At 42.3% G+C, this 14,566-nt stretch overlaps 1 protein-coding gene across 1 annotated transcript; it reads right to left on the bottom strand.

The window, feature by feature from the left end:
• Window positions 1-3,148: 3,148 nt before the first annotated feature.
• On the bottom strand, window positions 3,149-7,095 carry LOC145218348 (uncharacterized). The gene is made up of 2 exons (XM_080085757.1): window positions 6,627-7,095; window positions 3,149-5,467 (listed from the first exon to the last, which is right to left on the bottom strand). Exons 1-2 carry the CDS (start codon window positions 6,933-6,935, stop codon window positions 4,529-4,531), a joined length of 1,248 nt encoding a protein of 415 aa, XP_079941883.1. The 5' UTR covers window positions 6,936-7,095; the 3' UTR covers window positions 3,149-4,528.
• Between the last annotated feature and the right edge of the window lie 7,471 nt (window positions 7,096-14,566).

The raw sequence follows: 14,566 nt of genomic DNA, 5'->3' as shown, positions 1-14,566 counted from the left end.
AGGTCTGGCACTGCATTAACGCCCAGAGTTAAGAGGGGGTGAAACACAACATGGCGACTTCCGTGTTCAAGCGACACTCGTAGTGTCACACCCAAATGCAAGCCTGTTTCCTCTTTTCCCTCTCCCAATGAAAGTGCTGCCTTGTGTGGCCGAATAACCGGTTAGGTTGCGTGTCCATTATCGCGATCGGGCGTAGATTGCGGTTGAGTTAGTTATTTGGGTTTTGTTCAAAGTGGGTTTGCTCTTAAAGCACATCGAGACTTTTGAGTTTGTTCAGGTCAGTTTTGTTTCAACTTGCCGCTATGTTTTGGATTCCTTGATCAAGCCCACACAGATTGAACTTTCTATTTCAGTCTCAAATCGATAAATACGACTTGTTGGTTTTCTCTTTTCAGTTCTAAAAAGGCTGTGTTGTTTTCTAATCGTTCCCACCCACGAATCTACTTAAACGAAACACAAAATCGAAAGAAACTGTACTGAAACCAATAGCTGGCATTTATCCCTTATTTTGCCACAGGAAATCTCCTGACCGGCGACATATATCTTTAGTGCGTCTGATAACAGGTGCGATCTGCTAGCTTCTTCGACAGAGATTATTCTGCGTAACCAGAGCCTAGTTCCCACCGGCTTGTCCGCGCCCTATTGCTTGACTCACGGAAAATTTACACCGCGAACGCTGCTTCCAACCCTTAGCTTCGCTTCGGACCCCAGCTTAAACTCCTACTCCATGAGAGAACGCAAGTAGCACTTCAAGGCATAGCCATCGTGGTATCACCCCCTCTAGATGGGCAAACATTACCTATGACGCATTGATACCTGTATTTTGGGTTTGAGCCACCGTGTGAATGGGCTTAAGGGAGGGTATCGGCATCGTATTGGAGTCATCCATCCTTGATTAAGGCAGTCGCGACGGTCATGCCTCGGCACACAAGCTTCTGCCGCTCTCACGTCCCGGAAATTCAATGAGCGGAAAGTTCGAACGACCATGGGAGAGAAACAAAAGCACCAGTTGATCACCCTTTAGGGAGTTGATTACGAGAGCGAATGCTTTGCCAAGGAAATTGGAATCCCTTCGATAGTTTGTTTATCATTCCAAACGGGTTTAAATACTATTATAAAACGTTTTGACATTAATTTATTGGTACGTGATGCTAAAAAGGGCGAAATTAATTCAGGCAATTAAAGTATAACACCTGAGGAAAGAAGATGTAGAAAATGTGGCATAACAAATTCTAAATATTGTTCTAAACCAATACATCTTCTTCTTTACAAATAAAATAACGGAGAACAGACTTTTGCAGGACCTAAATATGTGCCATTCCTTATGCCGAATGCTACTGTTGTCAAAGTATCCAAATCTCACTTTTTCAATGTTTTGTTTATATTTTTTTTACCGAATGGGGCATATTATCTATCACGAGGCACTTCTAAAATTCGTTTTTTTAGCGATACGAGCAGGCAAACGTGCAAAACTAATTTTAAATATAGTCATAATTAGTTTTGTTTTTTTATTTAGTTACTGGTCTTCGTAAACAGTTTTGGCGACAGAGATGTCTATCTCCAACTTTTTATTGCTGGAAGTTGTGTTGAGTATCACGGAATTAACGGTGATTTGGAGATTCAGTCTTTTGTAAATAAGCAAACGTGTGGGTGATTGTGTGTGTGCGTGCATTTACCGCGTATTAATTCGTTTAGTGGGCACTTAAGCGAAGAGGCGAACTTGTCCACTGAAGCAGCCCCTCCTTCCGACAGCAGAAGGAGCAGTGAGACACGGTGCTTGAGAGGTAATAGCCAGCCCCAACGCTGGAGCGACCGACGGCCTTCGTCAGATGTCCTCCATTTATAGCGTTAGCGACAACTCTTGGGCGCATGTCCCTATGCCGAAAAATGCCCCGAACGCCCGCTAGGCCCAGTGCTCAACAGCCCTTCAGAACGCATGTTAAGTGGAGGCGTTAAGCGTTCCAGTCCTCGTGTACTCGCGAAATGAAGGCCACTTATCGAAACCCCGGGCTCCTAGACCTGTATGATGTTTAGGAAAATCGCTGTTTATTGCCTAAAGCCTGTGGAGTAATTACAGCCCTCCAAAGGCGCATGGGTGTCCATGTATGCATTTTTTCTGTCCATATCTTAGTGCAAATTTCTGCTCAAGCCCGCGGGATCCGGGATTAGGTTTTTGTTTCACAAAATAAATTGAACCTGCGGCAAGCCATTGTGATCCAGCACGGGAGAAAAACTCAAACAAAAGGGATCGCAGCGACAGTCTTTGTCAAGAAAATCGATTGACTGGATAAAATTGCCTCCATACCTTGGCCCACTCTGGCTGCCCCTTTTGTTAGATGCGGATTACACTAAGATTACATGACTTGCATGCTTTTTGCTAACAAGGCACTTTCTATTCATTCCGTTAGGGACCTTTTCTTTGGTAGATAAATCAATTTTTGCAACGTCTGCCGAACATTGAAAAATTGTCACTCAATACCCAAATAGGGCGCCCCACTGTTCTACCAAAAATTGCAAGTTAATGTTTCCAACCCAACTCGAATGTACCATATATTGTGGATTGGGCTTCATTCCCATTTATAGCCGTCATGGTTAAGTTGGATTGCTGTAGGTTACGCCCTTACTAGCTAAACAAACTCGGCACCCAAAGCGTCTACGTCAGTTCAATGTTTGCCAAGCGCCGACTGTGCGCTGTCGGGTTCCAAGGCAACGCAAAAAGTGGTTGTTTGCCTCGATGCCAGCAAGCCTTTGCATAAAACATTGCTCCTCGCGAATACTGCTTCAGGATTTACAATAAGAGCGTTTTGGGGAGGGAAATATTTTTAAATTTAGTGTATAATTTTTAGGGTAGTTTTTCCGTTGGCTAATAATACTTGCTCTTCGCTTAACGATAAGTACGTTTTTGGGAGGGGATTATTTTTAAATTGAGTGTATAATTTAAGGGTATTTTTTCCGTTGGCTAGGTAGTATATGCTCTTCGCTTAATTTAGGAGTTTTTGAAATTCTGAAAACGTTTTGCTTGGTGCAGGCTAGTTTTTCCTCTTGTATCATTTTAATCTGACCGTTCATGAGTCTTACAAAATGCTTTTCCTTCTTTCTTTTTTCCTTCTTTCACTGTTTTGTTAAAAATTATATCAAATCAGAAGTGTTGTGTTTGTTTTCTGGTTTGTTTATTCCATCACTACAAGAGTCACTAAGCTGTTCAACAGCGACACAACAAGTAAAGAACGACATCAGGGGAGCAAAAAACAATCCGATGCAATATCCAAAACTATTAGAACATGCTTCGTAGCTCAACAAAAAACCAGCGGATTAGATTACGAGAAACAAAACGCAGCAAAAAAAACAAGTCATATTAAACAGTGCTAAAAAACAATTTGTGGTCATGTGAAATTAGTTAGGCCCGAATAAAATGCATTTTTTCTGCTTGCAAATGTGTGAAGGATGGTTGCTTTAAAAATGTGCTCCAAAATTGTTTTTGCTTGAACAAAATGGTGATAGGCGAAAGCAATGCAAATACATATGAGTACGTTTTAATCAAAAGGGGACGCAAAACGTCTCGCTTGTTGCGGTACAGTGAGTTTTGAATAAATAAACGATTAGTTGAAGCCAGTGTGTGTTGTGAAGGTACGCGTTTGCAATTGCATCATTGCAGTTACAACAATTTTGCCTGATTTGGTAATTGAAGATTTGGCGTGTGTGTTAAGATTGAATGGGCGTTCGACAAATGCAATATTAATAGTGAAGACTTGTGCTGTTGATGTAAAGTAAAAAAGCGACAAAAATTATAATAGCCGTGATACTATTCGAAACCAACAGAAACGAAAATTGAGTTGGTAACATCATACATTTAACTTCGAGAACAATATGTGTATGTGTTTACAAGACAAAATCCTGCAGAAATCATCTTTAATCTGCTCTTTTGCAATATAGTGGTGCCTTGGACAGTGGCAGACAGCTTATGTGGAAAAAATCGCTTTCCGTTTAATGCAACATGACAAAACGTAAATGGTAAAAAGCAATAAATACGAAATCGTCGAGTGAAACAAGCGTTTGTGTAAAAAAACATCATATCACGTTTGCAATGAGTCTTAATTTCTGCCGCATTTTAGTAAATCAATACACTACAGCTACTCAAAAAGGCACAAAGGGGTCGCAATCAGTCCAACATTAAAGACTGATGTTGCAAATCATGCTTTAATTAATCATTTAAACAGCATGCTATGTACAAGTTGACATATCATTTATGTAGAGCGCGCTAGGCCAGCACTGCTGAGCCTGGGAGCAATAAAGTTTAATATTATCTCGTGTATTTACATTCGATTTAACTCACAGTTGTTGGTACCAGGGATAGGATTTTTTGCTAGGTTTTGCGTTTTTGCTGCGTGGTCAATAGGTTGGCGTTTTGCCCAGGGCTGAGAACCGAAAACCCGCCAGCCCTGGCCCAAGTCTACTACAGCTGTACTTGCCCCTTTGCTGTTCACCTTGGTGCTATGCATATACAGTTCTTAGCACTTCCTTCGCCTACTTACATGCTTTGTGGCATGTGCATTGCCATCGGGACATGACCAACCGACGTGGCGGCCTGGTAGTGGCTTGTCGACTGAAGACGCATTCCTGGCGACTCGGGATCATTTGCCAAAGCAGCGTTTTGATTCTCATTCATATGTTGAACGTACATCTGGTGGAGGGCGTGATGGCTTCCAGCTGGAGGCAGCATTGACTGGTGACTTGGGCTGCCTCCTGATGAGGGCGGCGCTGAAGTAACGGATGATGCACCGGGGCTGGTGTTGGCTGGCGAGTGCACACCGCTGCTACTATGGTGAGATCCGGTGATGCTATGAATAGAGTTGGTTGGGGTGTGCGGTTGTGCCAGGCTGTATGCTGGCGATGTTCCCACAGAGTAAGGTGCCTGGGCATAGCCGTTGTGCTGGCTAGTGAGTGAACTCATACTTGGAAGAGCTGCTGGCGCGGCACTGTAAGCTGGGTAGTACATCGACATCGGTTCGTAACGTTGAGAAGCTGCTGCACCGTTTGCAATTCCTGGGTGTGAAGGGAACGAGTGTGGTGCGCTGCTACCGTAGGGACTCATTTGAGGTTCGGAGCCGATCATCTGGTGGTTGTAGTAGCTGTTAAGCTGTGAATAATCAATTGGGCCTGGGGAAATGTGGCTTCGGTTGGATCCTGGAAGACCTGCTGGGTTGCTGCCTTGCATCATTCCAACGCCGGGGCCCATCTGGAATTTGTCCTTCTTAAGGATTGGCTTGTTTTTGCGTCTGGGTCGGTACTTGTAGTCGGGGTGCTCCTTCATGTGCAAAGCGCGAAGGCGTTTGGCTTCATCGATGAATGGGCGTTTGTCGGTATCGGAAAGGGTTTTCCATTCGGCTCCGAGGCGTTTTGAGATTTCGGAGTTGTGCATTTTTGGGTTTTCTTGTGCCATCTTACGGCGTTGTCCTCTTGACCAAACCTTACAGAAAAAACAGCGAGTTCACTTAAATGTTCCACGTAGTTACAGAAGTTTCAAGAAGTAGCAATTGCCGCGTCGCGTTCGACGAATCTAACTGTATCGAATTGGCAAACAATTAAGTCGCTGGAGACGCGCTATTGTTACATAAGTGCCTGTCTCGATGCTTCCGCGCGAGTTGGAACAAAAGGCGGCTTACACCTGCAGATCTTGATTGAACAGGCCCAAATCCTCGGAAATGCTTTGCGTTATTTTTTAATAAAGCCAATGTGGAAGCGGGCAAGGCGATGAACGACGGCGCCGGTTTGTCCGCAAGTTCAGACAAAATGGCGGATTAGTGCGCTCTCCTCAATTGCGCGACCCGCGTGGCCAATACACAGAAGCGCCAAAAAATGCTAAATTAATGTTTCCCCCGGCGCAATCCACAACCAGCGGCTGGGACACTTTGCAAACTTATTTGGAATCGCTTGGTATTAATGCGAGCGTTCGTCGAGTCGTCGTCATGCCTATTGTGGCGTCACACTTGGTGAATTCGTAATGGCGATATTTAGTCTTTTTCTGGGTCAACGCAAATTTCGCCGCTGACCATCATTATCCCAGCTAGCTTTGTGGCCCTAAGTGAGACGAACTGACGCAAACATATTTGGAAGCTGAATTTTTTAACAGTTATACCCGAAGTGGTTTTCCATCTTTACAATAACGCAGGAGCGGGGCCAAAAATTGCGCTTATAAATAAAATCTACAGTGTGCAAAAATGCATGTGTTTTTGCATTCTCCATTGCAATTTTGCGAAAGAATTTGCGGCTGTAACAGAAATTATAATTGCTTGTAGTGTCACCCCGTCCCAGGCAAATAGAATGCGGTGCGTCAATAATTAAATAAACTGTCTATCGTTTTAACACAAGTTAAAAACCCCACGGTGCCTCGGCATCGCTGGGATAGGTCGATTTACGACCGTATTACGTCAAGGACGAATATTAACTGCCAGACGAGGAATTTTATCGCTTTGCGCGACGAAATTCGCTCGAACTCGATGTTTGTACGCTGCGTCGTAAAATTTATTGTCGAATTGCCGTTAAGTCCGTCTTCAACAGGCCAATTTGAATATCAGACATTTATAAATGTTAATTCAAGCAAGGTTATGCTACTGTATTTCACTTACCATGAAGGCGTTCATTGGCCGCTTGACTCTTTGCTCCTGTGCGGCTTTGGAGTTTGCCGACGAATTGTTGTTGTTCTGATTCTGGCCCGGGTTGTGGTGATGCGAAACCGGCGGGGAAAGATGCGTCATTTGTCCGGCAATTCCCATCGAATCCGTGATGTATGGTTTGATGTCTCCTGTCATACTGGATGGAACTCCTGATGAAGCCATTGGCGGTGGTGGCAAATGAGGATTACTTGGGACCATGCCGCTTGAAGGATAAGGCACGGGCATCCAGCTTGCTGCTTGTGCTGAGTCGACAGCTAACATTTTGTTGCTTTGCTATCGATGATTACTTGACCAAAAGTCGAGAAACGATAAGCGATGGTATTTTACTGAGTGATTTGACGATTGTAAAACAGGAATTACGATCTTAAAAATCTGGTAATTTCTGCAGGATTTCCAAGATCTAAAATCAAAATAAAACTGGTTTAGTATTCAGTTCAATAACTATTTTGTAATTCTCACAATCTAACTACGTTAAAATTTATTTTAATATCATCCTTTCGTTGATGCGAAAAATTTATTCTCTAAGCACTAAGCGCAATTGTTTGACTAGTTGACACTCGAGTATCTCTTTTGCGGCTGACGACTAATTGTTCGCCTCCGAAGCTGTATAGTGTGCTAAGGCTCGTGAACGACCATAACTTTTCATTGGGCCTAACAAAGCGGCGACACAATGCCAGTCCCAGGTTGATCTCTACACAACACTCAATGGCTGCCATTCAACAATAGATACTGAATGACTGGCTTGGTCGAAGTACTACCTTTAGTACAGTCGGCCTGGGCGCCTTTCTCTTACGGAGCTCAATCCCCCGCCCCTTTTTTCCTTTCCCTCGAGCGCCCGTGCCGGCCCACGATTCCGCCGCAGCGATGGGCGACACTCTAAAACCGGTATATTCGGCCGTGACATTCCAAACTTATATCAATGTGATAGCAAAATTTTGATAGCAAGTTAACCTTCCGATAAAGCGGTGAGGCGCATGTCGTCACCGAAAACTATACAAGTGTCCTTTACTTTGCATTTATTTCTGTTAATGCATTAGTTTCTTTCTTTATAACCTAAATTCACATGCAATTTTATCACGTTTGAATCCTAAACAAAAAGTCCGCTCCTAACCCATCTTCGAAGTCCCAATATAGCCGTAATATCCAAAAGTGTCCTATAAAAATTCCACAAGGAGTATTTTTATATGTTCAGGGATCTAATTTAGTTGTCACGAACGTTCATTTATAGAAGACAGGCCAAGAACGATTCGCGCCTTTTGTGATGTTTCGAGGGATGGCAACAAACAAAGGACACCGCTCTATTCATGGCTACTCAATACATTGAATTACGCACAAATTGGAATATTGGCCAGTCCCAACCCTCCCAAGGGCAGAAGAGAAATACCCAGGCTCTTAAAATCGTTTTACTGCATTAGCTTGTGAGAAATACCTTGCTTAAGGTAGTTTTCCTCTTCTTGTCAGTCACAACTGATTTTTAAGGTCAAGTCTCGCTCGATTTGTTTTTGTTTTTATCACGGGTCAAAACGGTTACGACGTGTCACTGACGTTAGTATTTTTTGCTAAAGCTTACAAAAAAGTCCTAATGTTTGCCTAGCCAACAGTGTAACAAATTACCATCAGGTAAAATTCAAGGCGACGATGTGAATGCATTTTCACTACGACTTTTTGCAGTCAATGATTGTATGTTTATGTTTACGGGGGCATTTTTTGCCTTTGGGACATTTTAACACAAAACGCGTGTCATTTGTGTTTCATATACGGTAAGAATACATAACGCCGGCAGGCTACCTGCATTCATGGATGGGTAAGTTTACACTTTCCCACAGTGGGTACTCACTAGACGTCCAAATGGGATGAGTCACCCTCAAAATGTGACGTTTAAGGCATTGAATTGCAACTCTAACATTCTCCTGTCACCACCGGCACACTTCAATGTTATGACATCTGTGGCGGCGTGTCACCCAAGACGTGCTGTAATTACCGACCCCACTATGTTTCGTGGGTGTTGCGTGCAGGTACCCCAAGGGGCATGATTCATTTCCATCAGCCCCACGGGGTAAAGGAAACGCCACCCACCAACGCAAATGTACAACAACGCGTCAAAGGAGTCGCAACGCGCGGCCAAACCGTGACGAAAATTCGGGCCTTCGCCACGAGGTGATTTCCTTGCCATGCAAGAGTTCCACTAGATCTCAAGTTTTTTTCAACTTCAAGTCAGATTGTTTCAGGCAAGAAAAACGATTTTGGGCAAATTTTCTTTTACCGATTTTCGTAGGTTTTAGCATACTGTATACAATACACCAAACATACTTAAATTTACACCTGAAAGAGCGCAACTCCGTTTGATACTTGCAATAGAAAAATTACGGCTGTTTTGATTCTAGCTTCGTTCAGAAACATTGAAATATGTTGTTGGGCATTGTTGTTGGGCTTTTAGGCACTTTACAAGGTAGTTTAGGTATGTTTGGTAGTTTATGGTTGCTACCAACGAAACATCACCCTAATGGCAACGCAAGAAGTGTGGTTGGCTTAGTGATTTACATTTCCCATGATTAAGATATGAAGTTGGCGCCTCCTTGCCATGCTTTTCTCCCAACATTGCTGGGATTGTTGTTCCTTCTCGGTCGGCTTTGTTTCGTTAAGACATAGTGGAATGACAACTTGAAATGGCGACTCTTTGCCGCCACACGCGACCGTTAACGTAAATTGACTTCTTGAAATGGCATGAGTTTCTATTGGGGATAGACAGTTTGTAGAATTGAGGGATCTTAATGGCAACTCTGTGGGATTGTGCATGAGTTGACATAGCCTGTTAAGTTATCGCAAACAGTGCTATTGTCAAACACCTATCAAGCATTGTTGTTGTTGCAATTTGATTAAACTTGAACTTTCTCCCCGGCGTGAGCATCGGCGCGAGATCGAGCGACACGCGATAGACTTTGGCCTGTTTAGAACGCAGATGCACCAGACAGTCTATTGTCTTCTCTATCAGCACGTGCATCGTGCTATCAGAAGTTGGAGCGCTTCTGATTGCGACAGGTACCTCGTCAAATTTGCTCTTCCCTGTCCCCCGCCCCGCCTCTGAGCAGGTTTTGTCCAGTGATGGGTTAAAAGCCAAAAAGCATACAAACCATGCGGGATCGCAACACTCCATTGTCCAAACCGTGACACTAATTTGTAGGGATAAGTGGTGGTAAGCTGTCTCTGAACTAGCGCGAGTTTATTTAACGTTGTTGACGAATTGTTTTTCTGTGATTGGAGATCAAGACAACGGCAAAGGCAAATCCAAAGTTACGATAAATTTTTCGAATCACTGGTGCACAGTTATTTATTTTCTTGTTTAAATTTGGACATGCATAAATGAAAACGGATGACTGTATGTTACAGTTTTCAGTATTACTCCACAACAATAATTTTGAAACTTAATGTGTAAAGCTCCAAACGATCTTTGCATAATACAAAGGACAATAGAAAAAGTTTTCGACGGACAGAATCAAGAAAAACATGGATTACGACCACTGTATCGACCCAGCCCTTAAACCTCCTGGCGTTCATGGAATTAAAGGTGTGGGGAAACATGAAACAACGTGCCAAACGCAGGGAATCCGTATATATTTTATTGTGAACAGCGTAGCCTATGTGGAAAAATTATTAAGCACGCTGGCTGAGGCTACGAACGGTTGGCTGTCAGACAATAAAAACGAATGAAACCAGCAATACCACGGCGCCGGCAGGCAAGTCCAATCCAGTCCCTGGGCAAGACCGCCTCGAAAGAACTGAGCCGCACGCGATGTTTGGATGGATCCAGCTATTTCTGCTACCGCCTCCGCGCAAGAATAACAAACTCCAAGCCGCCGAGATTTACGTTGGTGCCTCGGGTACGCTTATTGCACCTCGTGGCTTTCACAAAATTTATTGAAATATGGCAAAGCGACAAAACAAAAGGCTTGGTCTTGAGGAGATAAGTTTAGCCCGTACCTGTCACACACTAATTAGAAAACCAGTCAACGTGGCTTGATTTTCGTTGCTACAGCAGCGTTTCGGAAAAACTCTCCAAACTATATGGCAAAAATTCAAACTCAAAACTTGAAAACCTTAACATACATGAAAATAAAAAACATCAAACGTTGTAAAATTTCAAAATGGCGGAAACTTGTTGCCGAAGGTGTTTTTACAACAAAGTGTTTAAATATTTTTATTATCAATGCAAAGGTTTTTGTCTGAATTTGTTTGTTTTTGCTTTTCCCATTTGTGGACAGTGGCATAAGATGTTAACCATTTAACTGCAAATACAGTTGAGTATTTCATGCACGATTTTATAAATTACAGTCGTCTGTATATTTAGAAACTTTCACTTTCTTTCAAACCACAATGATCCATTCAACTCAAATCTGTTTGTTTGCACGGCAGCAATCGGCTACAATTAGTCGCTTCGTCCCCGGGGCCAATCACTTGTTCACACTCGCTTAAGTGTTTGTTTAAATGTGCGATAAATGGCCGGCAAACCAAAACGAATATCCTCTTTGGAAACATGGATGTCTCAATAAAAACGCCGCGCACACTTCGCCGCCTCCATTGTGCTATACGACGGGTGGCACAATCACAATAACAACGACTTAATGCCTATTGTAGTACTTGTGCCGTCGACATAAACGCCACGCTTACCCAACCCACTCGTGCATTGAAATTGGTAAAAGCGAAGCACCATCAGCCTTGTGTTCGCACCCAATACTACGACTATGCTGTCATTGTGTTCATATTTTGACCGGCGCTCGAGTTGATTCGTAAAAGTTCCTCTTGCATTGTGGCCGAGTGTGTATTCACCGACTTATAAGTCCATTGACTGGATCGCTTCAACAGAAGGGGGATAGTGAATTGTAATAAACGCTTTGTTTGGATAATCTTATGATTTGGAAACTGTTTTGAAAGTGCGTCAAGTGGTTTCGGATACCTTTTCGGGCTTACTTTAGATCTGGACTTTATTAAATACACTCTATGCTACTTTTACGCTACAGTTTCTAACACTCTTCGAATTTTTTAATTTATTTTGGGATGGGTGGAGAGGAGTACCAAAAACGCCATTTAGGCAGCGCATGTTTGTGACGCAGTAGTTTTCCTGCAGTGAATGCTTATAACAACTAGGAACACTAACTTAAATCAACACGGACCTAAAAAGTAGCTCGGTTAAAAACCAAACTGTCTTGTACATAACCAATACATTTGATTGGAGACTGTTTTCCAATTGCTGTTGTTGTCATTATTGCAATTGTTGCAAAGGGGATTTTTGTGTGTGAACTTCTAAGCAATTCTGTTTCAAAGCTTAAAAAGACATTAAAACCTGCTGGCCAAAACGCGCAAACTTCAAAGTTTTTTTTAAAAAAGCGCAATTGATGGAAAACATAATGCTCTTTCTTCAAAATAAATTTAGCTAAACATAAATATAATGTTATAGAAAGGTAGCATTTGGAAGTTACTCCTTTCATGGCACATTAAAACAATGTGTTGGTTTTTCGGTACCGTTTGTCTGAAAGTTAAAAACTTCGATAGAGTTTCGCAGGACGATCGCTCGGCATCCCGCTGTTCGCTCGACGTTTTTACAACCGTTGCTTTCCAGAGAGCGCTTCCAGCGAAATTAGGGTCAAAGCAGGGCCTAGTTTTGCTTCTTGACTTTTCCGCCACCGGCAAACGTCGGCCAACGCATCTCCCCGTGCTCGACAAATCACGCCGCGACGCGCCGGGACTTATTGACGTCCATTGTCTTCAGTTAGAATCTTTGGGAATCGTGGGAAACTTGCCTTTGCCCGACAAATGTGACGTACAGCCACCGCGCGTCATATCAATCTAAAGTGACTTTTTTACAATTGCTTATTCGAACGCGCTTTCCAAGCAACTAAAAGTGTTGCTGGCTCGCGCACTATAAACCAACGAATTTGTTACAATATGTTATTAAACATATGAAAACCCACCCCACATTGAGTTTAACCTCAAGGCGTGAATTATGCAGTACCCAGCCTCCACGACACTAAATACAACCACGTCCATTAATGGAATTGCAACATTGCAAGTAAATCTCCACGCGGGGCATTGAAAGTTCAGTTTGATCATATTAATTCCCAATTCAATGCTGTTTATCAAAACAAACATTAAAATATCTCACCAATTTACAATCTCAATACAACACCCTAATTTTAGAAACCCAACAGAATCATTTTACTTTAACTATCTCCGTACCTCGAATAAGATTTTAATTCAACTGATTGTGTGAAACAGACCACCCATTGGCGGAAGTTTATGTAGTTTTGGATTAACTAAGACGTTGTAGTGGGTGCTTAGTTAGCATCGCGGCATCAACAAAAGCAATGGACGCCTTTCATTGGGGATTAACATCTTGCTTGCGTGCAGTTGAATAAGCAACATACGACTCATCACTTTGTAGTTTTGCGCGCTGCCTAACAAGTGAATGACCAACGATTGTGGCACACTTTGTTTGAGGAAACCGCATTTGTATCTGCCCTTTTTGCATTCAGACATGTCTTAGCAAAAAAACCCATGATATGATATCACTTTTGGAAAGCCCTTTCCGTGTTGGTATTTGATTTACAATTATTTATTTTAGAACAGAAGTGTCTCAATATGTAGTGCAGGGTGTAAAGTAATACAAATTGGTTGTTTAAATGAAGATTTTTTTTGCTTACATTTCGCACAAGATATCGCAATATCAAGTTGAGTGCATTAGGAAGAGGACAATTTTTCCAAACATTTGTTGCAGCAAATTACTACACGCCTTTTAAAGGCTTTGTTCGAAACTTTACAACTACCCTTAATCAAACCAATAAACGTAACAATTGTTTAAACCTGAACAGTCATATCTGTTCTCAGTCGATTGTGGCTTAAATTTAAATTCTAATCAAAAAGTGCATTCCTAATCACCTTGCCAGTTTGTTGTCCAGTTAGTCGACGGGAAATGAACTTATCAATAAAAGAAACTTTAACTTTAAACCACATCCAAGCATTTAACCGACTTACCGCTTTCCAGCGATTATCCCCTTGTAGTTAGGTTCGATTGAGGAAATTCTCCGATTTCGCCGCATCTCGAATTTCATGATAACTTGCCCAGAATCAGGTGCGCATGAGCAAAAATCAAAGTTGGACAATTGCCGGTCGACAATTAAAATCAGCTTGGGTCGCAATATAGTCCACTAAGCTGTCGATTGTCAAGTCTGTGAAACACAAGAAGTGATTGGTGAACGTCTTTGAATTCGAAACTTGTGTTGGTAAAAATTTTGACAATGCGGAAGCAACATTTTATCGAAACATTGACATGGAAAGTTTGTTTTGTTTTTTTAAATTACGCCAGTTTTGATTTGGATGCAAAAAATATTGGGTCAGCTATTATCGCTTTAATTAATTACTATCAGCTATTTGCGCCAGTTGTTTGTATTTTCGCATTTTGCCAAACACAAAACATGTCTCAATATGCAACATCGTCAATGTAAAAGCAATGAAACAAATTCCAAATGACGACGTTTTAGAAAAAAGTATTTGTTGCTGTTTTCTATTCTTGCAAAACACGGACGCTAAAGGGGTGGTCTCAAACGTTATGTTAAATTCCAAATTAGTTTACATCCTGTGTTACCAAGTTAAAGAGGGACCCCGTAAATATATTGATCAATTTTTATCGATTATTGCTAATGTTTTGTCGCTTGGTGACAACTCGCCAGGTTTTTGGTCCTATTTCGCAGGCGAGTCAAACACCGTGACCAAACCCGGGACAACGTGATTACCGCGCTCCGAACACTTTTCCTCACACAGAGCCACGACGTGATGTTATGTTTTAATTGTTCTCACGCGATTTCGAGCGCACTGAATGGAGTCATGGTGCCTTTAACCGC

Source organism: Phallusia mammillata, chromosome 3 (genome assembly GCF_965637545.1).
Source record: "Phallusia mammillata chromosome 3, kaPhaMamm4.hap1.1, whole genome shotgun sequence".
In the NCBI taxonomy this organism is placed as follows: Eukaryota; Metazoa; Chordata; class Ascidiacea; order Phlebobranchia; family Ascidiidae; genus Phallusia; species Phallusia mammillata.
Note: the sequence above shows the minus strand (reverse complement) of the source record. Positions and strands in the feature narration are given on the sequence as shown.

Coding starts and splice junctions, on each gene's coding strand:
- LOC145218348 (XM_080085757.1), bottom strand. CDS start 6,935: ATGTTAGCTGTCGACTCAGCACAAGCAGCAAGCTGGATGCCCGTGCCT. Junction 5,468..6,626: donor GGCCAATGAACGCCTTCATG/GTAAGTGAAATA, acceptor TTTTTCTGTAAG/GTTTGGTCAAGAGGACAACG.